This window comes from Folsomia candida, unplaced genomic scaffold (genome assembly GCF_002217175.1).
Source record: "Folsomia candida strain VU population unplaced genomic scaffold, ASM221717v1 Fcan01_Sc003, whole genome shotgun sequence".
NCBI classification, from domain to species: Eukaryota; Metazoa; Arthropoda; class Collembola; order Entomobryomorpha; family Isotomidae; genus Folsomia; species Folsomia candida.
In genome coordinates this window covers 12,151,682-12,171,917 of record NW_019091195.1, presented here as the reverse complement: position 1 = coordinate 12,171,917, position 20,236 = coordinate 12,151,682, and the positions used below count along the sequence as shown (strand labels likewise).

Genomic DNA, 20,236 nt, shown 5'->3' with positions numbered 1-20,236 from the left:
CATCAGTTTAGTAATTATATTGTATTTTTAAATCGATTGAATTGAGTTTGTATATCGGTAATTAATATCATACCATTATCAACCACCTCCAAATTAATTATTTTCAGTTACACCTACTGCCGTTGTAGTTGTCGCCACAATCCATACTGTTTGGGTACCTTGGGAAATTCTTTTAAAGTTTTTCTCTGGCGGAGGGTCAGTTGGAAGGATTGTGGACAATATATCATCCATTGGGTAGTCATACATTTCGGCTCTTTTTATATTTTCTCGTACAATGTCTTGCTTGGTCAGTAATAAAGAAAATTTCATATCCTTAGATAATTTGGTAGCAGGTTTACTTTGACGTTTCGCCAGGGGGAGTCGATTCAACATGTCCTCCAGAGCTTTATTTTTTGTAAACGGATTATTCATTTCACAAGCCATTTTTGATGAAGTTGGACATTCCTCTTTGTTAGCTGCACCAACTTCGAGAGTAACGTCTGCGCATTCATTAGATTGGATGGGGAACGTAAATTTTCGGAAGGCAAAAGGAATAGACTGTTTTGTGTACAGATTACGCTCCCAGATTTTATACCGATGAAGAGCATACTCGACAAATTCACTGGGTGTCAATCTCTGCAAATGTAGATCAGGGCAATCGTTCAGTTTTAGTTAGTTGAATATACCGATAAAGGATATTTTGAAAATTTGTATAAATTATGATAATTACAGAGATGAATTCATCATATCGTCTCATGTACAATTTCGTTTCGTGGTACAATTTCTTGGTGTAGTAACGCTGAACCGTTTCTGGTAGACTTGTCCAAGTAGGAGGAACAAAGGTCGGGTCTCTCCTCCTCTTTTTGGATACGTCATGGGTATACATACTTTTAGCGAACCTGAAATAATGAGTCAATAACATATAGGGTTATAGTTTGTAGATATTCAACCTACAAATGTTAAATAATATGTATTACTTCAATGGTGGTTTCGGTTCGTTTGGAAAACCTTGAAAAGAACGACGCTTGGTGTCGTGGAAGACAGAGGCTTTCTGAATGAAGACGTCCTAGAGAGACAAAATTATGTATACTGTGACGAATAAATCTATGCCGACTACGGTCATGTCCATGGTGTGCTGATGAATACAGATATAATTTGTTTTGGTCATTAACTGAACGAGTACCTGTTGCAGTGCAGGGAGACTTAAAAATGTTTTGATAATATCAATTCCCGTCTGTTCCAAGCTGTGTGAATTGACGAAATCAATCCAAACTGGGTCTGCTGCCACATACTTGGCGTAATAGTAATAGATAGAAAATTTTCCACCCATGGCTCGAGCGTCAAAAATGCCTCGGATACACTCTAAGATATCGTCTGCAAAAATTAAACGTTTCAGCGAATTAGGACAGGTAAAATAATACAGGATAATGAATAGCGATATGATGAATAACCGAGGTATCTTCTGGACGCAATACACACCAAATAAAAAGTTACACCAGTTTCCAAAATATTTTTCTCAACCCTTTTATTGTTTCTTTATTGCTATTATGTATATATTGAAAATATAAATCTACAATTATTCGATATGTTTGCAAGATTGAACAGGTCATTATTGTTAAATACTTGCGTAAATGTATAAATATTACTTTTGAGGTCACAGAAGATACCTCGACCAATTCATAACTAATTTGATGAAAACTAAATGGTGCATTTCCTACGTAAAACTACAGACGTAGTAGTATCAAACTCATTCAAATTCTGTAAGAGAAACTCAAGGAAAGTACTACTTTCGTATAAAATTGTACTTAAAAACTATTCATCTTTCTTTTTGTGAGGTCTATTTGAAACTTTTTAACTAAAATCCATGTTTACTCTTACTTTTGGTAATGGCATTGTGGTGAGGAAAATATTTCGTAGAAGGTTGTTTATACTGTCCTACAAATTCCGTGTCCAAAGTATGAACAACCTGATCCCCCGCAGATTTGATCATTATTTTACTATTCGATTGAGCTTGTTTTTTAGCCCTTTCCACAGTTTTTGTATATTTTCCCTTTTGAAGGATGTGGTAGGCGGGGTCCTCTGGATGATACGTTTCCCCATCGTCATCCTGAACGTCGTCGTCGTCATGCGTGCGCTTCTTTTTCTTTTTCTTCTTCTTGGAAGTAGGTGCTATAGATGCATCAGACTCTTCTGCTCTATTTAACTGTTCTCCTCCTGCCTCTCCTTCACTTTCCATTTCTGATCTTTCACGTTTCCTCTTTTTTGCTTTCTTAGATTTTGGGGCCGAAGAATAAACTACTCCATCTTCGGCTGTTATACAAAAATAAATTCCAGTTAAAAACAATGTAAATTTAAATGTGTGTTATCATCAGATTAAGATTATGTAATCATCAAATTGTGCATATCACACCTGTAATAAGGAGCTCATTTGGTTGCACGACTGGTGGTGGTAATGTGAAAGATTGGGTTACTGACGCTTTATCAACTTCAGCCAACATTTTTACAAATTTTTTACTCAAGTTTTTAAGACAAATTGATTTCATAAAGTCTGGTAGGTTGGCATAGTAGGCCTGTAGTTCCTTTTTGTATTCCACTTGGCACATTTTGAATTTCAGAGTATAGATTTCTTTATCGCATGCAGTCATTTCATTCCAATTGTCAATAGCTATTTGAGTTCGATCCTGTTTCGAAAGTTCTGAACTTTCTTCACTTGCAAGAAACCCATCCAAAAACATATCATATGCCGTACTCCAAGTGTTTGAGGGTTTACCATTTGCAGATTCCCAAATTGCGACTTCTTCTTTGGAAAGAAGCTGACTCATTTTTAAAATAGGAATATTATATCCGGGATGAGATATTTGATATTCTCTCGAATTCTCGATGTAAACCATGCAGTCTTGTACGCAATTCTCGATCCACTTTAACCGTTTTTTGAAGTTCCTTTTTGAATTTTTTGGATTTTTTGTTATTTCTTCCCACTTTGCAAAGAACATTTGTTTTAAACTGGGAAGTTCGTCTTGAGTGGGTGGAGTTTCAAGAGCATTCAGCTTGGATTGCATAAAATTCTGTCAACAAGGAATATAAAACTTAAAACTCATGGCATTGGAGACATGATTTGATACAAGTAAAAATATACGGAACAGTTGTATCTTACAATAGCGGGAGAATGTGGCAGTGGAGGTGCGTCCTCATAAGGGTCGATTCTATCTGCCTTTACTGACCGCGGACCCGACGGATTAGTCTGCCGTTTTGGCTTGAGTCCTCCTGATGTTCTACTTGTCCAATTTGTCTTCTCTTCTTGGTTCAGTTTGTGAATGTATTGGGCCAATCCCGGATTTTCAGCGTAAAACTTTTTGACACTTCGACGATACTCTGCTAAAGCTAGCTGTGATTGTTGGACATATATGTCTTTGATATTTGCTGGCAAAGCTTCATACTGCAAACGACATTCTCTTTGAAACTGAAATTTGCAACAAAATTCAAATTACACAGGTTTTACAACGCTTTCAATAGTCGATCTCCTCGTGTTAAAGTGTAGTTAAGTGAATAATGTCAAGTGTATAAAAACAGCTTTGTAAATAAGAAATTATTTTGTCTCATTACTAATTTTGTAAACAAATAGCTAAATTGAATTCGTACCATGACATAGTTTGGAGCAGTATAATTCCCAGTAGCTTCTTTTGCCTTTTCTTTATTCCACTCTTCCCTATTGAAACACGAAAATGCGCTACACGCGCTAGGGCCTTTCTGAGGAAATCCGGGTAAACTTTCAATTAACTTTGTCTGATATCCTTTGTCTTTTGAAAATTTATTTTGGACTTCAGCGACCACTTCTGCCATAATTCGGTAGGAACGGGTATGAGATTTCAAATAAGACCACACAGCTCTACATTGCCGTGGTCCATACGCAGCGAAAGAAATTTGTTCCCAGTCCATGGCATCTTCTCGTTTTTGGACTGAATAGTTATCAGCCGGGGTCGCTTGCTGATTAATTCTTTCCAAAAGTTCTTTAATTTCTGTTGAGTCCATTAATGCAAATAGGTTCATACCTTCTGATAATTCTTCATCAAGTTCAAGTTTTGTTTTCCTAAACTTTTTAGTCTTATGTTCTACGACTTCATGCTCAATATTCTCTTCACCATCGTCACCAGTATTGCTCATATAACCAGAAGTTTGCTGCTTAGATGACGACGCTTTCATTTCCTTCGTCGCCAAACGTTTCGGTCTCTCAACTTCCTTTTCTTCATCTTCATCTTCACTACTAATCTCAGTCACATCTGTTCTTTTACCTGTTTTGCTTTTGGGTAGTGGTTGTTGTCCTTTTTGAATGGTACTCTTTTCGATACTTGGCATGCTAGGCTGATTAATTGGTGGCCTTGGTGGGGACGATACAGGGTCAGTATTCTTCTTAGGTTGGCCACCAACCCCCTTCTTACCAGGACTAAGTATTCGAACAACAGGTGTGTCCTCTTGTTTTTCATTGTCATCATCACTGTCGCTATCCTCATCGACACTATCACTTTCTTCATCATGAACTAATTTCTTGAGTGCAGTGGTGCTGCTCAGACGGGGTTGTTGTGGATTTGTCGTGATCTTCTTGTTAGGACTTTTAGGCGTGGTTGATGTTGATGGGTGTGAGGGCACTGCTTTTTCAAGTTTATTATTATCAATCTCTTCCACTGTTTTCGCGATGGGTCTTCTAATAATCTCATTGTTCTGTTCGTCAGAGGTGTCACTATCGTCATCATCATCTACAAGTTCTTTAGACAAGGGCTGCCGTTGAACAGGTGGTTTCGTCTTCGATGCCGGCGTTGGGGAACGAGATTGTGCTGTAGCATTCTTATTTTTGCCAGTTCCCTCGTTCGTCTTACTTGTGGGTGTTGCAGCTCGTTTTTTCTGGGATGGGGACAACGCTTCCTAAGCCAATAAAATATTCGTCATATAAATAACCATCAATTCAAACACAAGCTTTCTCGTAGTTTCTCTAGAATCATATACCTACACATACATATAACATCTTCCTGTTCAACTCACCTGTTTAAGTGGCGTTGACCTTGTTGTTCGTCTCGTTCCAACGCCTGTCGCAGCTGGAGTTTCTTTTGCCTTTGGGGGAACTTTTCGTGGAGGCATCCTTGCCATATTATATTCTAACTATAATTAACCAGCTATGAATGTCACAAAGCCTAAAATTACTACCGTAAAACTGTAAACTTGGTAAACATTAAAATATAATATATCGTTCCATCGTTGGTTAAACACGAGTCGTGTTGTAGGAAAAATAAAACTGTTCAGCACAGTACGACGTAGTAAAAGTATTGTTTGGAATTATGTAATTAAACAAGTGGATAGCGTTTTTCGTGACCTGGAAATAACAATCTGTCCAATTTTGGGCGAAAGTGGGGACCGAGAGAGAGGGGAGATTATTTAGCGAATCGACTGCGTGCTACTTGACTGTTCAGTAGCGCCTTACACACGAAAAACCCACCAAAACCTAACGAACGAACGAGACCAACTCCGCTGCCGTCTCATTCCACGAGGGGATACGTGACACACACAACGAAAACAACAACATTCGCCAAGAACAATAATATTATCTCACATTCGTCTTCGTCAAATTGTGAATTTATAATTACGACGATTTAGATTAACGCTTTTGTATTTCTGGCCGAGCAGAATTTCCTTGTTTTTTTGTGGTGATTTGAGATCTATGCTGAAGATGCCACAGTCACCCCCACCTCCGAACATTGAAAATGACAACAAACCTTCGAAAGCCAGCCGTCGACCTTCTTACATTCGATTCAAGAACACCACAGAGCGGAAAGTAGATGTAATTTGGATTAATTATGACGGGGTGAGGGTCAAGTATAAGGTACGCAGCTAACTATTTAAATGATACCAACATCACCTCAATAGAACAGTTTAATTTGAACTTGAAAGAGTGGGTATGCGTAAAATTGTTCATTTGGTTGATGGATTTTATGTGTAGACTCTTCAACCGAAAGAGTTCTTTGATGTTACTTCTTTTGTAAGCCATCCCTGGATATTCCGTGACTCTGATAACCACACTAAACTCATTTGTAGCTCAAGAGAGATATTTGATTGTCCAGAGGTATGAAAGTATTTTATACGTCATATGCACGATTCTAATAAGATTGCAGTAGCAATATAAAGTCTAAATAGGTTTATTTTTATTCTTCTTTAGCCAGTCTATGTCAAAGTAAACGATGGTGTTCGGGCTACACGGAAATTAGTTAACATTTCACTACCACTCTATTCCTTACATGATTGTGCAATGCAAGCAATACAGAAGATGATGAAGGACCCTGATGACGTATATGCCTTGGAAATTCCAAGTAGTCTTCAAAAAGAGCTGTACGATAGGGTGCGATTCGCAATATGATGGATCCATGGATGGACAAATATTGTGATCAAATCTCAAACGACTGGATTCAATTTAGAACGGTCCTATCCAATTTCCACAATATTGACTATTTTTACTACGAGTCGAGAAACTTTATATTTTATTAAGTAATGAGACAATTGCCGGTGCTAATTACTATTATTAATTAACATGTTAAAAGAAACCCAAAATATATATAATTGACATAAAAAAATGTTAAGGTACGCACGACATAACTTTAGGTTTACTCCTGATACATTGTCTCGTCCAAGGTCTCGTCATCCTCATTTTCATCTTCGTCCTGCTCATCTTGTCTGTTGGAATTTTCACTTCTGATTAAAACGTCAAGTTCATGGGGTTCTATGGAGCTGTACTTTCTGGGCAAATTCCAAACGTGGACCATCCCTTCTTTATCGCACGATGCTAGAGTTCCAATTCTAATTGAATTATTAGTATTATAAGGATTAACACTTAATTTTGGACTTTACACACATTTTGTCAATTTTGTTGCCATCATAAAGATTGACTTACTCTGTCTCATTAAATGCAATCTGGGTTACCATATTTTCGTGTGGAATTATCACGATAGGGGTTTGTCCCTTTCTCAAATCAAAAATTTGCACAAATTTCCCCATTACGACTCCAAACATTGTAGGGCGGCCAGACCATTTAGCATCATGTAGCGTTTTATGGTGACTATATTTGCGAGCATTATACTTGAACATTACCCCATGCTGTAAACATTAATAAGTCATAAGTACTTTTGTATTCATGAATTGTTCTCAGTTTCCCACTTAAAGTAAAAATATGGTCATATCAGATATAAAATATGGATAAAATTATTACGACATCCCACCTGCAGCATGTTCTGAATTAAGACTTCGCCATTGGAATTGCCCACGAGGAAAACATCTCGATGGAACGGAGAACAATGGATGACTTCAGGACAGTCGCTGTGCTGTGAGACATAGACCAACCCTGGGTCTAAAAGTTTCTCTTCGCTTATGGATGACTCTGTTTTTAACTCAACCATGGCAGTGTCTGCAATGCAATCGGAATTATTATACATTGTAAAATAATTAGCTAGATTTAAAGCGATCCACACAAATAATCTCCAATAACTGACGCACATGCTTCAATGTTGCTACCAAGATTTGCCTGAAAGATAAAGCCCCCAGCAGTGGAGAGGACGCATGTGTAAGGGTCATCTTTGCAAGCCCCAAGCCCAACAAGCCCCATTTGTTTGAGCACGCATCTCGAGGAGAGACTTAGAGGCACGTCCGCTGAGATGTTGTCTGCCCACACGATGAATTTTCTTTCCAAAAATACTCTCGTGTTCGAAGTGTTTGTTGACCAGAAACAAATATGCCCCTCTTTTCCTGCAGTTATGATGCAGAACTGGGACGGGTTCTCATTTCTTGACAACAAATCTCGACTTTGAGAAGAATTCAGTTTCACCCATTGGATGGAAGTAACAGATAATCCATGCTCAGGTCGGGTCATAAAGTAGCCCAGATCATTTATTTGTTCTCCTCCACCAAAGTGTGAGCCTTGGTTATTGGGATAAAAGGGAAGCTTTTCTGTTCCTTTTCCAGCCATTTTGGCGTCAGTAGGCTGCTGCTGGTCTCCCACAAGGGAAAAATCCAAAATGGCCAAGCATCCTGAATACGTCCCCACAGCCAGTACTGAAGGGTGGAAGGGGTGGAACTATGAAAAAATAAATATACAGTTCATCCCCGGATGAATTGTATAGTTATAACAATAGAATTAGAAAAAAATGAAACCTCCATACTGGTGACACAGGTGGGTAGGAAAATTTCCACGTGGGCAGGATTGTTCTTTGTGTTTAACATTCTCCGGAGATTCCAAGATGAGATTGGAGCTCGGTGAAAGCACCAGTCCGTGTGGGCGTGGGCGCAGTAAGCTACGGCAATTTGTGTACCAATTTTGTTCCATGCGACACAACTTGCGCCGAACTGAAATGTTGCATAGATTAGAACCTGTGTCATGTGCTGAATATGATGAACTGATGGAAATGAGACTCAATGAAGCACAAATGACTTCTGCGTATTCCTGTAAATGTACTTATATTACTTAACTATTTTGCTTTGACATCATTTCTATCGCATTTCATGGAAACTTATTAAGCTTATTATTTCAATGAGTATATGGAAAATGAAACCTATCAGACTGCATCAGACACGCATTGTTGCAGTCTCATAATGCTCATTATTTGAAATCTTATTCGTCCTCAAAGCAAATACATCTTGAATAAAGTATGTCACTATTCTATCTGTAGAACCAAGAAAATTTGCATGTTTCTTTCCTACGACGACAGCAAGCACTACTTGATATGTGTACAGCTATACAGCTTTTCTTTCTATGCGTACGCGTTATCTATACCTACGATTGTTATAATTTTGAGTTGACTGTCAACCTAGATATTTACCATTTCTGATGACACTGATGAGCTTCTCAAAATGAACTCTTTAGACGCCCGTGCTGCACTCGCGAACACATCGAGGTCGTCAGAATCTTTGAAAACTTCTACAGAAAATGGGTCTAAATTTTCTTCCAATGCGCGGCACATGTCGTCGGTCACTTTAGTGAAGAATGCGAAGAGCGAGGGTGGATATGGGGGCTGAAGTGTGTTTACTTCTACATTGATCTCTTCAAAATCTGTCTGCACCTTGAAATTAAAAATTACATGAAATTGCCTGATTTAAAAGAATCTTGGATTTGAATATTTATGGCAACATACTGCTTTCTCCTGATCATCCTCACATTGCATTTCCTGATGGTGAACTTGAATGTCTTCAGTCTGCATTACTTTGGACGCAAACTCTCTGATTTATTATGACAAAATGAACAAATAATAAGTAGTCTTAAAAACTAATTCAACTCTTTATATGTTAATAAAAGATTTAATGCTAATCATTTCATATGTACCTTTTTTCTCTCCAAGTGGACGGAAATGAAGCTGACTCTGCATTCCAGTCGGCAAATATGTTTAAGCCCACCTTGTCCGCATCATTATCTTTTGTCTCGTTCATTCTTGATGAATTTATACACAAGATAAGTGAAAAAGTAAGTAATAACTAGAAGAAAAAAGAACGCTATAATCTTGGCCGAGTGACATTCTGTAAACTGACCTGATTAGTTCCCATTCCATAGCAACCCAATAACGGAAAACAAACCGTATCCCAGGCTGGAACTCGGTTTGAATATGAGACGGAAAGATTGGTATTGAATTCCACCCAGCGAGTTAGTGAGTTTCAGGCAGTGAGGCAAAATGAGACCGATCACAACTGTCAAACGCGGAGTTAGGGCAATGTAAGAAATTGAGACAGCAAATTGAGAAATTTTTTTCTTTGCAATGTATGTACTTCTGGGATGGCCTGACTATTTTTAATGGAGACAACCAGGCCAGCGGCGGTAGCACATTAAAGGCTAATTGCTGACAAAACCAAGTTTTGAATGATTTTTTTGAAGGCCTGACAAGTGGTTGCCGTCTGACATTCTCTGATTCATTCATGACGCTAGAAGCAGGATATAAATGTTTTGTATTAGCTAAAAGTTTTCCTTTATGCGATTTAAAATATAGTTATGGATAAATAAAAGTCTGCATGCATGCTCTGCATCCTCCCCCCACAAAACTCTAGTAGTGTGCTTGGCATTCAGTTTACGCCGGTTTATTGAACGCTTGGTTTTTCACAATAAATATAAAATAATAATGATAATAACCTGAAGCGTAGACTCAACAATGGTCTCCCTCACCATCCAACATTTCTCGTACCATGTCACCCTCCTGTATTTCATTGCCAGTAAAATATGCTGAGACTTTTCAGTTTCAGCTCAAAACAAGAGTCTCACAGTTCATTTCATGCGACCCAATTCAAAGGAAGTGAAGAAAGGGACTCTAACATGCATCCTTAAAATGCCTACGATAATCTCACTCTTAAATTATTCCAATCCACAATTCTACAATATAAACCGACGTAGGCAAGGTGGGAAGCCACCACGGTCGTCGTCGGAATGAGGATAACAAGTAATCGGCATATAATAAGTAAGGGCCGGAAAACCTATACTGCTTCCAATTCCCACCTGTCGCTCCAAGTTCCTTCCCATCATCACGAACGGATTACATTATTTTGTTCCCGAATGCATTAGTTTGCCGAGTATATTATGACCAACGAACACACATTTTTAATGCTTTTCAACAATAAATACGAGACCAGTTTCTGTCCTCTATCTTACCAACGACTGGCTGCGGGTACATAAGCTCAAATGCGGCGTGAGAGTGAGCTCAGCAGTTATTCCTCCTTTATAAAACAGTCTCCATCCATGGTCGGTTAATGGCCCGAAGCAATTTATTATATACTGCAATCCATGCCTGCAACAGGCAACAATCGTATAATAATGTGTAGCAGCATTGCGTTGAACAAAAATTCCCATGTTGATTGTGCTGAGAAAGCAAGTGTAACAGAATAGAGCGTATGCACGTAACAATCAACATGCATGTATCGCATCGTATCTAACAATGCTTAGCGTCTAGAAGACCTGATTGGTGCACCTGATAAAAGGTGAAGCATAACCAAAGACAGGTAGGGAGGAAGGGAAGTAAAGTGGTCATGTTGGTGCGTAACTTAAGACTCCTCTAACTTGAGAGTGTAAAAAGCATATATACAATTTCCTAGTTTAAATGCACTACAGTTTTGTTAGAATACACAAAAGAGAGAGAGAGAACTAAACCGCAATGCATAGATTAATTTATTTAAGAAGAGGGACCAAGTAGTTAGCAGTTAATACATGAGTAACAATAGTAGGTCTTCCTGCATTGTATTTTATATCACCATCTTTTTCCACAGAGTTTTTACTCGTATTTATGTGAGTGTTCCTCGCTTCCACAACTATTTAGCTATTCCGTAAAAAGAGTCCAGTTTTCTTCTTCTGTTACATCAATTTAAGATGACTGACTGTTGCTATATTACGAAACTGGAGCTGTTTGTTCGTCGGTTTACAGCAGTGTGACTACGACCACGATGTGTACCCAGCCAGAAAATTGAGAAAAGTTTTTACAAATTCCTCAATTTTTCACGCATTTTACTCGCCCATCGTCAGTAGCTTCTGTCAAATGAGAGTAGAATATATAGCTGCTTCATAAAGATACATATGTGTTTTGAGGAATGTGAAGATTTTGCAGAAAGGGGCGTTGAATGGAAAATAGCACACATTAGTAGTGGAGTGATTAATGTGATCCACAATGTGAAATTGCATCGTATTTTGCTCCATAATTCGGACTGATCTCTGGTGAAATTGAGCGATTTGAGCGAAACAATGTTTTGTTGGTGTTTATCCCGATTGTTGAATTATAAATGAAGTTTCGCACTTGAGCTTCAAGTCTTGAAGACAGAATGTAAATTTGTGTTAGAAGTTGAGAAAGTCAGTGAAATACTAATACTACGTAAATATGAAGTGAGTCGAAACACGAGTACGGCGTCTCTGCTGGAGAATAATGGGGCTTTGCACCACGAGAAGAGTTTACTTGCTCTTTCTCGTAATCACAATCTTGCAAATCGTAAGATGTTTGTAAATTAATTTGATGGTCCACATGAAAATTTCGATTAATGAATATTGTATTGACACACGCAGATTAGTACAGGGGCTCGACAAGTCTTTGACTTTTTGGGGCCGCTATGGGCCATGATTCTCACAAACTTTCTCAACATTGGTGAGTATAAAGATTCATTGTAAAATGAGATGATCAAAAACATGCAAGTGTAAATAATATGATTGTCTTTTCAGTGTTCAGCATTTTTGGCTTTTTTGGTAAGTTTGTCGTCTATAACATTAGTGCGCACACACATGTCCATTTAATGCAATTGCACTTTATATTTTCAGAATTATTATAATTTAAACTAAAATTAGAACACCACTAATGCATAAAATAATATTTTTTCGTATTTTATAACAGGCGGATATACCAGAAGAAAACACTATTTAGTTAGCGTGAGTCCCACATATTTGTAAAAACAATTTGGAGCAGAAGTTATCAGTACAAGATTTCCTCGAAACTAACCTTCTCCAGTATTAATTAATTTTTACAGTACACGGTGTGGTCTATATTGTGGATTGGATGGAATCTCTTCATCGTGTGCCTTTATATTCCACTTCCACAGTTGGAAATGTACAAATCGCCAATTCTGAGCTTGGGTACTGGAGGGTAGGTCTCGACACACAAAATGAATCCTCTTGACTAATTAATGCTTTGTGCCTTAATATGACGCTTTGATGTTGTTTTAGGTTCTCTTGGTGGGAAACTAGGGCTCCTGGTAATACATATTAGTGACTTATCATAGATTGAGTATAAAAATAATGAGACGGGTGATTATAAACGCATAATTAAAATTTCGAAAAGGATGTGTACCAGACTGGACCAGTGAGACCCAGCTCCTAGTAACCAACTGCATGTTTGACCCACGGTTAGCATTCTATTTCACTATTGGTCTCAATGGTCTCCTACCCAGGAAGGACGACAGTGATTATTATTTCACTTTATTTTGTAACTATTTGAGTTATTTGTACAGGCTCATGGAGTTTATTCAAGCAGGAGTTCAGCTCTACCTCAGCTCTACTGGGATTCTCTGTTCTCTCTCAATGCTCATCTGTCACAACCTGTACGCCGATGGTGATGACAAAGACTTTAAACAAAGTGCTCAACCCCCCAATGGCGGAGCTCAAGGGACAGTCCCTGCATTTTTGTCCCTAAGTCGCCAAAATGTGTCGACGCATACTCGTGCGAGTAATCGACTCTACAATCGAGCTCCCATTGGAATTCCTCCCACCGGTGGGGACTCGAGTGACCAACAAGTGGGTGGAAACACAATGGACGATAGGCTCAGACCAATGACGCCACGCAGAGTGAAACGAAGATCTGCTCGGAGTATTCAATCGCAGAGATTTGGACCCCCGACGGGACCCAGCACCAACCAGAAATTGGATGGTGGTGACAACAGCAATAAGCCCTCGACTTCCAAGGGGAGTTCAGGAGGAAGTGCCCGAAGTTCGCTCAGGAGCAATGCCAGCAGAAGGAATCACAGGAGTTCAAAGAGGAAAAATCATTTCGTCTCTCCTGTGAATCGACTCATGCAGTTGCAACATGTCGTGGACTCGGAAACGTCTCATGATGAACCGCGTCGATATCTCCTGAGAGATCAGGTAGGCCGATTTAATATGAATCTCTGGCCTTGTTTTTTATTGCCACATATTTCAACTTTGCTTACTAAAAACAGGGTCATACAAATCCCGTCTACTTGGGAGCACAAAGTCCAAAATACGGTCATGCACCTCCCAGACCTCCTTCCGCTCGATCTTCCTACTCCAACTACCATCCAGCAAGACTTCCTGTGAATGCCAGTAATAATCCAGAGCTGCTTCCAAATGTGATAAATCTCAGTAAGCGCGTTTGAATTATATCCCACGAAACTTTTTAATAGTAGTAAAATAAGTCAGTTTATAGTAACAATGCATTTCTCTTTTCAGATCAAAACATTTTTACAAATGGTGGATTTGACATGTAAGTCAGAACCAGCAGTTGATAATCAGTAGAAAACTTGTAAAAGTTGTAAAACATGCATTCATGTTCTCCGAATTTATATCTGTACTATTCATACGTAACATAGGTCCACCGAGTACAACGTGTCTCAACATTCCAACAACACGAGCACAGCCCTGTACGAGGACGAAGTAAACTTTCATCCCAACTTGAGTCCGAACAATGTAACGAACAATCCGCCCCCACTTCCCCCACTCGTGCCCAACGGGATCAACCTCAGCTTCAAGCCTCAAAATACGTACTATCCATCCAGTGGTCATCAACTTCCCAAAAATTTCCCACGAGGAGGAGGGCCAATGGAAAATGGCGGAGTCGTTCACCAGAACTCGGTGTTTGCCTATCCACTCGCTCATTCGCCAGTCTCTCAGGTATCCAAATTCAATTCTAACGAATTGTCAAGCACAATTTCGTTTGTGTTATGCAAATACAAATCTTACTAATGTCTTATTAATCTTATAAATAGGAATCGTTCCCAATGTGGGGCGTTTCTCAGCCTCAGTCACCAACCAGTAACCATTTCCCATCGCCTCCCTACCAAAATCGGCGACCAAACTGGCAGATGAAGAGCAACAACAACCCTCTTCAATCCCACCCCCATCTTCACCACCCTTCATCACAACAGCCCTTAAACTCAGAAACAGTTATTTAGCTGTGAAAGAGTGGTCAATAATACGCTAATAAAAGTGATCTCAAATAATCTTGATTTTAAGTACTTAGTTTTGTTTTGACTATCAGTAATTAAATTATTTAAATAGTTGACGCAGAAATATATCCGTTATATACTTTGCATAAATGTTTTTCACCCAAATGACAAGAATAAAATAAAAATGAGAAGAGTACAAGATATTAGTTCCTTGAGTGAGATGTATGTAGAAGTACCCAATAATTTAAATTCTTCAAATTGTTATGCAATGAACAGTATACCGATGTGGATGTGCAAATAAACATATAATGTGGATACAGCATGAATTGGTTTGTACTGCTTTCTTAAATTTTATTTAGCAAGCATAATTAGTGGTCTTATGTAAGTAACGGATAACAATTTAGTTCATTTTGGTAAAAGTATTGCAAAAGTTAAACTAGACATTCGTTCATGTTAGTTAATCGCTCATTAATTTTAATTATCGGCATTTTCTACATGTGTAAGGGAGTTCATGTACATATATTAAAAAGCTTAAGTAGATTGGTCGAGCTAACAACTACCAACATTAAGCTAGTAATAAAAGAAATAATATATGTAATAATAAGTCGACGTCGATATTTTCAAAATTTCAAAATGGATGAAGCAAAGCACAAACAAGTGAGAATTGTCAGACTTTTCGTGATAAATAAATACTACACACCGTCCATGTCGTCATTGTTAACATGTATGAATTTAGTAATCACACAAACCCTCAGTCACATCGCAAGTACAACCAAAGTTTTCAAAAATATGTACACATTAACAAATAGAAAAATAACATTTCAATTAATTCACAAAATCAAAAGTATTAAAACTAGTTTGGTTATTGTTCAACAATTTTCCTTCAAATCCTAATTGTTATCAGTAAGTATTATCTCGAAATATAAAATACTAAAATTATTATTTTATAATTATAAACAAAACCTATGAGGTTTCCTTAATAAAACAGATTATTTTTCTTAACTTTCTTTTAAAAAAAGTTATGTCAATTAACAATATCATCGACGATGAGACACCTCCCTTCACAATATGTAAGTTATTTTACAATGAAGCAGTTAGGAATTTAGGACCTTTAGTAACCAGCAGCGTGTCGTAGGAAGCGTTTTGGATGAGTTCCACTGCTTGTGCCTTTTTCAACACCAACATTGTGTAGAATTTTTGTGCCACTTGTTTTCTGGTATTGCGGACGGTGCACATAGTTGAAAAGGGGATTGCACTGTCAATTTCCAACTTGGATTTAATGATGTGGTACATTTGAGCAGCACGCTTGTTCAGAACTCGTTCTTCATATTGTTCATAGGTCTCATCTGTGGCTTGTTCGTCCGCCTATTAATTTTTAGTTTGGTTTATTAATTATGTCAAAGAAATCTTATACTAATCTTAATACAAGTAACAAAACGTTTGCAACAACTTACGGCTCCTACAGAGGCTGGGAAATCATAATCTTCATGGCCACCCCATGGTGTTTGGGGTAAAACTGATCCCATGCCACCGTGGTCTGCAAAAACAAATACACTATTTAGCCATCATTATGCACAATACTACATTAATTTACTACCTTGATCAGAGTGGAGCTGGTGTTGCATATGGTTCTGATCGGACGGTCCATCGTATCCCATATTTTCCATCATGGACATGTTGATATTATCCAAGTTTGAATGAATCATTGGAGTGGCAGGAGGTCCATCTTTCAACTCACCATTGTGGGCACCGGGAGAAAACAAAGCATTATGTGGTGGGGCCATAGCACTGCCATCCATAGAGGTTAAACCACTGCCATTCATCTGCCCACAATCAAGATCTACGCCGCTCATCAAATTCAAATGAGGGGGTTCCCCAACTCCATGCAAAGAAAGCGAGGGAGGGATTTCCCCTTCCGCGGACAAATTGGGTGGCAACTCATTCCCATCATTGTTTTGTCTCAACTCTTCTAGTGGCTCCGCTGCCTTGCGCTTCCGTCCAGGTCGACCTCGAACCTTTCCTTTGGGTGAAGCAGGTCCAGGTGTTTGGGGTGGACCGAGTGCTGGGGGCATATCCAAGCCGGAATTGGGTTCCATGTTCTCATTGTTCATGGTAAATTCTTCATTTTCAGCCGGGCGAGAAGTCAAATGAGTCTGATAATTTCTTGCAACAACTCTGGAAGGAATGTGTCGTCCTGGTAGAGCAAACAGCTTTTCAACACCACCAGTTTCCTTCCAGTGCATTAAGCGCTTGGTCGGAGGGGCCAAGTCGAGAGTGGTAACAATGTCAGAAGTATCGGATAATTGTGCTTTCATTTCTTCTCCAGATATATTTTTCACTTCGTCTACAATCAACTTTCGTTTTCGTTTTGCTCCAGCTCTTATGCCACCTGAAATATATACGCACAAAGTTAGCTAAAAGAGAGTAGAGAGGTTAATAAAATACATATACATGCTCGACAAAACTCGCCAAAAGCTAAAAGAAAAGCTAACCTCTGGCTACTGGAGTTTCGATTGGAGCCAGTGCAAATGATTCCTCTTCATTTTGCAACAAGGTTGTTTGATCAAGGGTTTCATTGTGATCATTTATTGGCCGGCCTATTTGATTAAAAAGATCTTTGTCATCCAGAGCTGGCTCCTCGGGCTGCAGGGGTGTCGGTGGGGCACCGGAACTGGCAATTGATGGTGGACCACCAAAATCGTCATCTGAGTCATGATGTCCCAAGTCGATATGGCCGTGATCTGGTGGCTGATCTGTTATTGGTGGCTCATCAAAGTAACCACCCTCGAATAATCCGCCGGCTAGAAAATAAACACAAATAATTATAACTTGTTGTAACTGCTTAATTACTCTGAGTCACTGATCATATTGTTTATTCAAATGTCTAATTTTCTTACCCATCATATCTTGCCCTAACGGAGCACCGAATCCATCATCATTCAATACTTTGTCATTGGATCGTTGCAAATCATGTGAACGATCATCAAATCTATCGTCGAATGCTGAGGACTGAGGTGCGTGATCTCTCAGTAATTCGGGAGCATCCTCATTAAAATCCAAATCTCCAAACCCTTCGTCATGGTGAGGGAGGCTCAAACTTCCATAATCTTCTCTCATTGTAATTTCTTCCGCTCTGGATTGGTTCATACTCAGCTGCGCTTGAATATCAACGTCACTAAAGAAAAAGAAACAATTACTCTTATAAGCACACAAGCAACAATTATTTTATAATCAATATTCAATTAAATTATTAAGGACGCACTTTATTTCTGGAATGCTCGTATCAAAGTCGTGAAAAACTTCCGGTAGTGTGATAGCATTGACAGCGGCTTCACGATTTTCCTCCGGTAAGTCCACCATTCCTGGTCGGAAAGCCATCTTGATTTTAACAAATGCTTCATTGCAATCTGCCAAGAGATATTTTGCTTTTCTTGAATAGATGCGGACAACTCCAAGTAAAAGATGACCACTTGTTCTGAGAGCCATTTTAACCTACAAATAAAAATATTTACATCATTTTTAACATCAGTGTATACATCCATACAAGCAACATGGGGAGAAGAGTTGATTCAATTCAACATTTCCAAATTGAGCAAATTATAACTAAACTATTTTTGAGAATAACAACTATTGATAAAACGAGGGGTTCGAAGTTGGCGCCATGCTTACCTTGGGATGTAGAATTCCTTCTACAGATTTTTCGATCGAGGTTTCAAAAACATGAGCCTTGGTGAGTTTCTTGTCCCAATGGGCTGCGAGCCAGATTCGGGCCAACGGGCCCTTCTTGGCCAGGACGAAATGGGCGTAAAACATGGCGACACTGGTGGATTTTGTGGAGGCGACGACGACAAAAATGAACTTGAAGTAAATAGCGCAGAGTTCTCCTGCCACCACCAGCACTCAGTTCCAACTAAGACTAACCGTCATCATCCTCCAATCGATACGTGCATTTCCCTCCAACCCTGCTGCTGCTCGCCTCCCGTTGTAAACAACTCGGGCTTCCCTCACTCACGACCATGTTAATACTACAGTGAGCCACCTGCTCCTGCCACCTCTATGCCAGGCATTGTAACCTCGCTTGCATACTTGCATCTGAGCAATAGTAGTTTAATTAATTTACTATGAATTAGGAAGAATTTCTAGAATAATCATAAGGGTTAAAATAGGGTTACGTTAGATTTGACTTTTCCTATAAACTTACTGTTATAGCGAGATCGCAATATTCATACGTATGCAAAATAGTGGACGTTTAGCTTGTCGTCTGTGTAATGTGCAGCACATTATTGGGATAGTTGGATATTATTAAACTTTTAAAGCCCTTAAGTGCTTGAAATTAGTGCAAATTAATTGGTAATAATACTTGTAATTAATTGAACTAAATAACATTTTTAATGTTGCAAAGTTAGATGCGTGACTCCCCAGATGGCTCAGTGTTTTGTATAACATGACTTAAGCAGGAAATTTATTAGCGGGGTATTGAGCGTCCGATGGAAGTTTTCAATGGAACCAAAACAGTTCATAGAAATAATCATGATTGGTTTATTATGATTTTTAGGAACTTTATTCAAAAACAGAAGAACTATATTGTAACTTTTTTATGAGGACCTGATGAGGACTTGTCAATTTCGAACTAAGGTTAATAGTTTAGGTTGACATATTGTTCGACAATTTGTTCATTTGATTTTTGTAGTTTGTCAATCAGATTTCCTCTTAAGCCATGAAATTAAACTAAAAAGGACAAATTTTCAGAGTTGTTGTCTCAACCTCTCAACGTTTTCATTCAACGATAATTGTTTTAGTAGTTTTCTTGAGTCTCCAGACACAAGACTAACGAGAAGAATGAAAATGGATGTGCAAACTCCGGTAAAAGACCTTCGTCCAGGATCCAAAAATCTAAACATGGTCCTGATAACATTGGATATTGGAAAACCAAGCACAACTAAGGATGGTCATGAAATTAGGACAATCCGAGTAGCAGATAAGACTGGTTGTATTAATCTATCAATTTGGGATAAGCCTGGAACTCTTTTGGAATCTGGTGACATTATTCGACTTAATAAGGTTATAATTGCTGTGTGTGACTTGTGTCACACAAATTTCGCTTGATTCTAATGGATTTTCTTAATTATTTATTTCATTTTTTCTTATAGGCATATGCATCTCTATTCAAAAACAGCCTCACTTTATATATTGGGAAGGGAGGCGAGATTCACAAAGTAGGCGATTTTTGTCTGGTATTTTCCGAAACTCCGAATATGAGTGAGGAGTCCTTCCCACCACCCTTAAGTGGCGGAGGCGGACAGTCGTCGTCTTCTGGCGGAAGTGGTGCCCCTAAAAGACCTTTCAAACCCTCATCGAACAAATAACAGATTAGTATATATTGATACCAATTAACCATGAATATTAAAGTCATTCATGCTGAGAATGAGTGTTTTTACATTTATAATAATTTCATCTGCAGTAAAGTTATGTATGTGTAAAAATAATATATTTTATATGAATTTTTTAATCAGTCACAATGTAGAATTTTTATTATGACTGCATCAGACCGTAATATTTCGAAAGACTTGTTTGCATGAAAAACTTGCATCTCACGTTG

At 38.5% G+C, this 20,236-nt stretch overlaps 6 protein-coding genes across 6 annotated transcripts; 3 read left to right on the top strand and 3 right to left on the bottom strand.

Annotated features, from left to right (window-relative positions):
• Positions 1-2: 2 nt before the first annotated feature.
• LOC110846185 lies at positions 3-5,428 on the bottom strand. The gene is made up of 9 exons (XM_022092845.2): positions 5,014-5,428; positions 3,619-4,896; positions 3,134-3,439; positions 2,390-3,044; positions 1,858-2,289; positions 1,163-1,353; positions 957-1,045; positions 710-878; positions 3-615 (listed from the first exon to the last, which is right to left on the bottom strand). The coding sequence occupies exons 1-9, from the start codon at positions 5,116-5,118 to the stop codon at positions 94-96; spliced, it is 3,747 nt and encodes a 1,248-aa protein (XP_021948537.1). The 5' UTR covers positions 5,119-5,428; the 3' UTR covers positions 3-93.
• Positions 5,429-5,524: 96 nt separating this feature from the next.
• On the top strand, positions 5,525-6,615 carry LOC110846190 (von Hippel-Lindau disease tumor suppressor). Its single transcript, XM_022092849.2, has 3 exons — positions 5,525-5,848; positions 5,966-6,088; positions 6,182-6,615. The coding sequence occupies exons 1-3, from the start codon at positions 5,687-5,689 to the stop codon at positions 6,377-6,379; spliced, it is 483 nt and encodes a 160-aa protein (XP_021948541.1). The 5' UTR covers positions 5,525-5,686; the 3' UTR covers positions 6,380-6,615.
• LOC110846191 (WD repeat-containing protein 34) lies at positions 6,612-9,934 on the bottom strand. Its single transcript, XM_022092850.2, has 9 exons — positions 9,532-9,934; positions 9,329-9,433; positions 9,141-9,225; positions 8,829-9,068; positions 8,164-8,355; positions 7,510-8,086; positions 7,236-7,420; positions 6,911-7,113; positions 6,612-6,816 (listed from the first exon to the last, which is right to left on the bottom strand). The coding sequence occupies exons 1-9, from the start codon at positions 9,549-9,551 to the stop codon at positions 6,624-6,626; spliced, it is 1,800 nt and encodes a 599-aa protein (XP_021948542.2). The 5' UTR covers positions 9,552-9,934; the 3' UTR covers positions 6,612-6,623.
• A 1,116-nt stretch (positions 9,935-11,050) lies between these two features.
• Positions 11,051-14,963, top strand: LOC110845459. The gene is made up of 12 exons (XM_022091884.2): positions 11,051-11,957; positions 12,032-12,110; positions 12,185-12,208; positions 12,354-12,388; positions 12,487-12,602; positions 12,683-12,711; positions 12,798-12,861; positions 12,967-13,597; positions 13,672-13,834; positions 13,922-13,955; positions 14,062-14,362; positions 14,458-14,963. Exons 1-12 carry the CDS (start codon positions 11,895-11,897, stop codon positions 14,641-14,643), a joined length of 1,725 nt encoding a protein of 574 aa, XP_021947576.1. The 5' UTR covers positions 11,051-11,894; the 3' UTR covers positions 14,644-14,963.
• LOC110845458 (double-strand-break repair protein rad21 homolog) lies at positions 14,964-18,568 on the bottom strand. Its single transcript, XM_022091883.2, has 7 exons — positions 18,307-18,568; positions 17,900-18,129; positions 17,535-17,812; positions 17,130-17,438; positions 16,235-17,026; positions 16,092-16,174; positions 14,964-16,002 (listed from the first exon to the last, which is right to left on the bottom strand). The coding sequence occupies exons 1-7, from the start codon at positions 18,448-18,450 to the stop codon at positions 15,718-15,720; spliced, it is 2,121 nt and encodes a 706-aa protein (XP_021947575.1). The 5' UTR covers positions 18,451-18,568; the 3' UTR covers positions 14,964-15,717.
• Positions 18,569-19,137: 569 nt separating this feature from the next.
• On the top strand, positions 19,138-20,127 carry LOC110846729 (SOSS complex subunit B1). The gene is made up of 2 exons (XM_035848889.1): positions 19,138-19,698; positions 19,788-20,127. The coding sequence occupies exons 1-2, from the start codon at positions 19,477-19,479 to the stop codon at positions 20,001-20,003; spliced, it is 438 nt and encodes a 145-aa protein (XP_035704782.1). The 5' UTR covers positions 19,138-19,476; the 3' UTR covers positions 20,004-20,127.
• Positions 20,128-20,236: the final 109 nt, after the last annotated feature.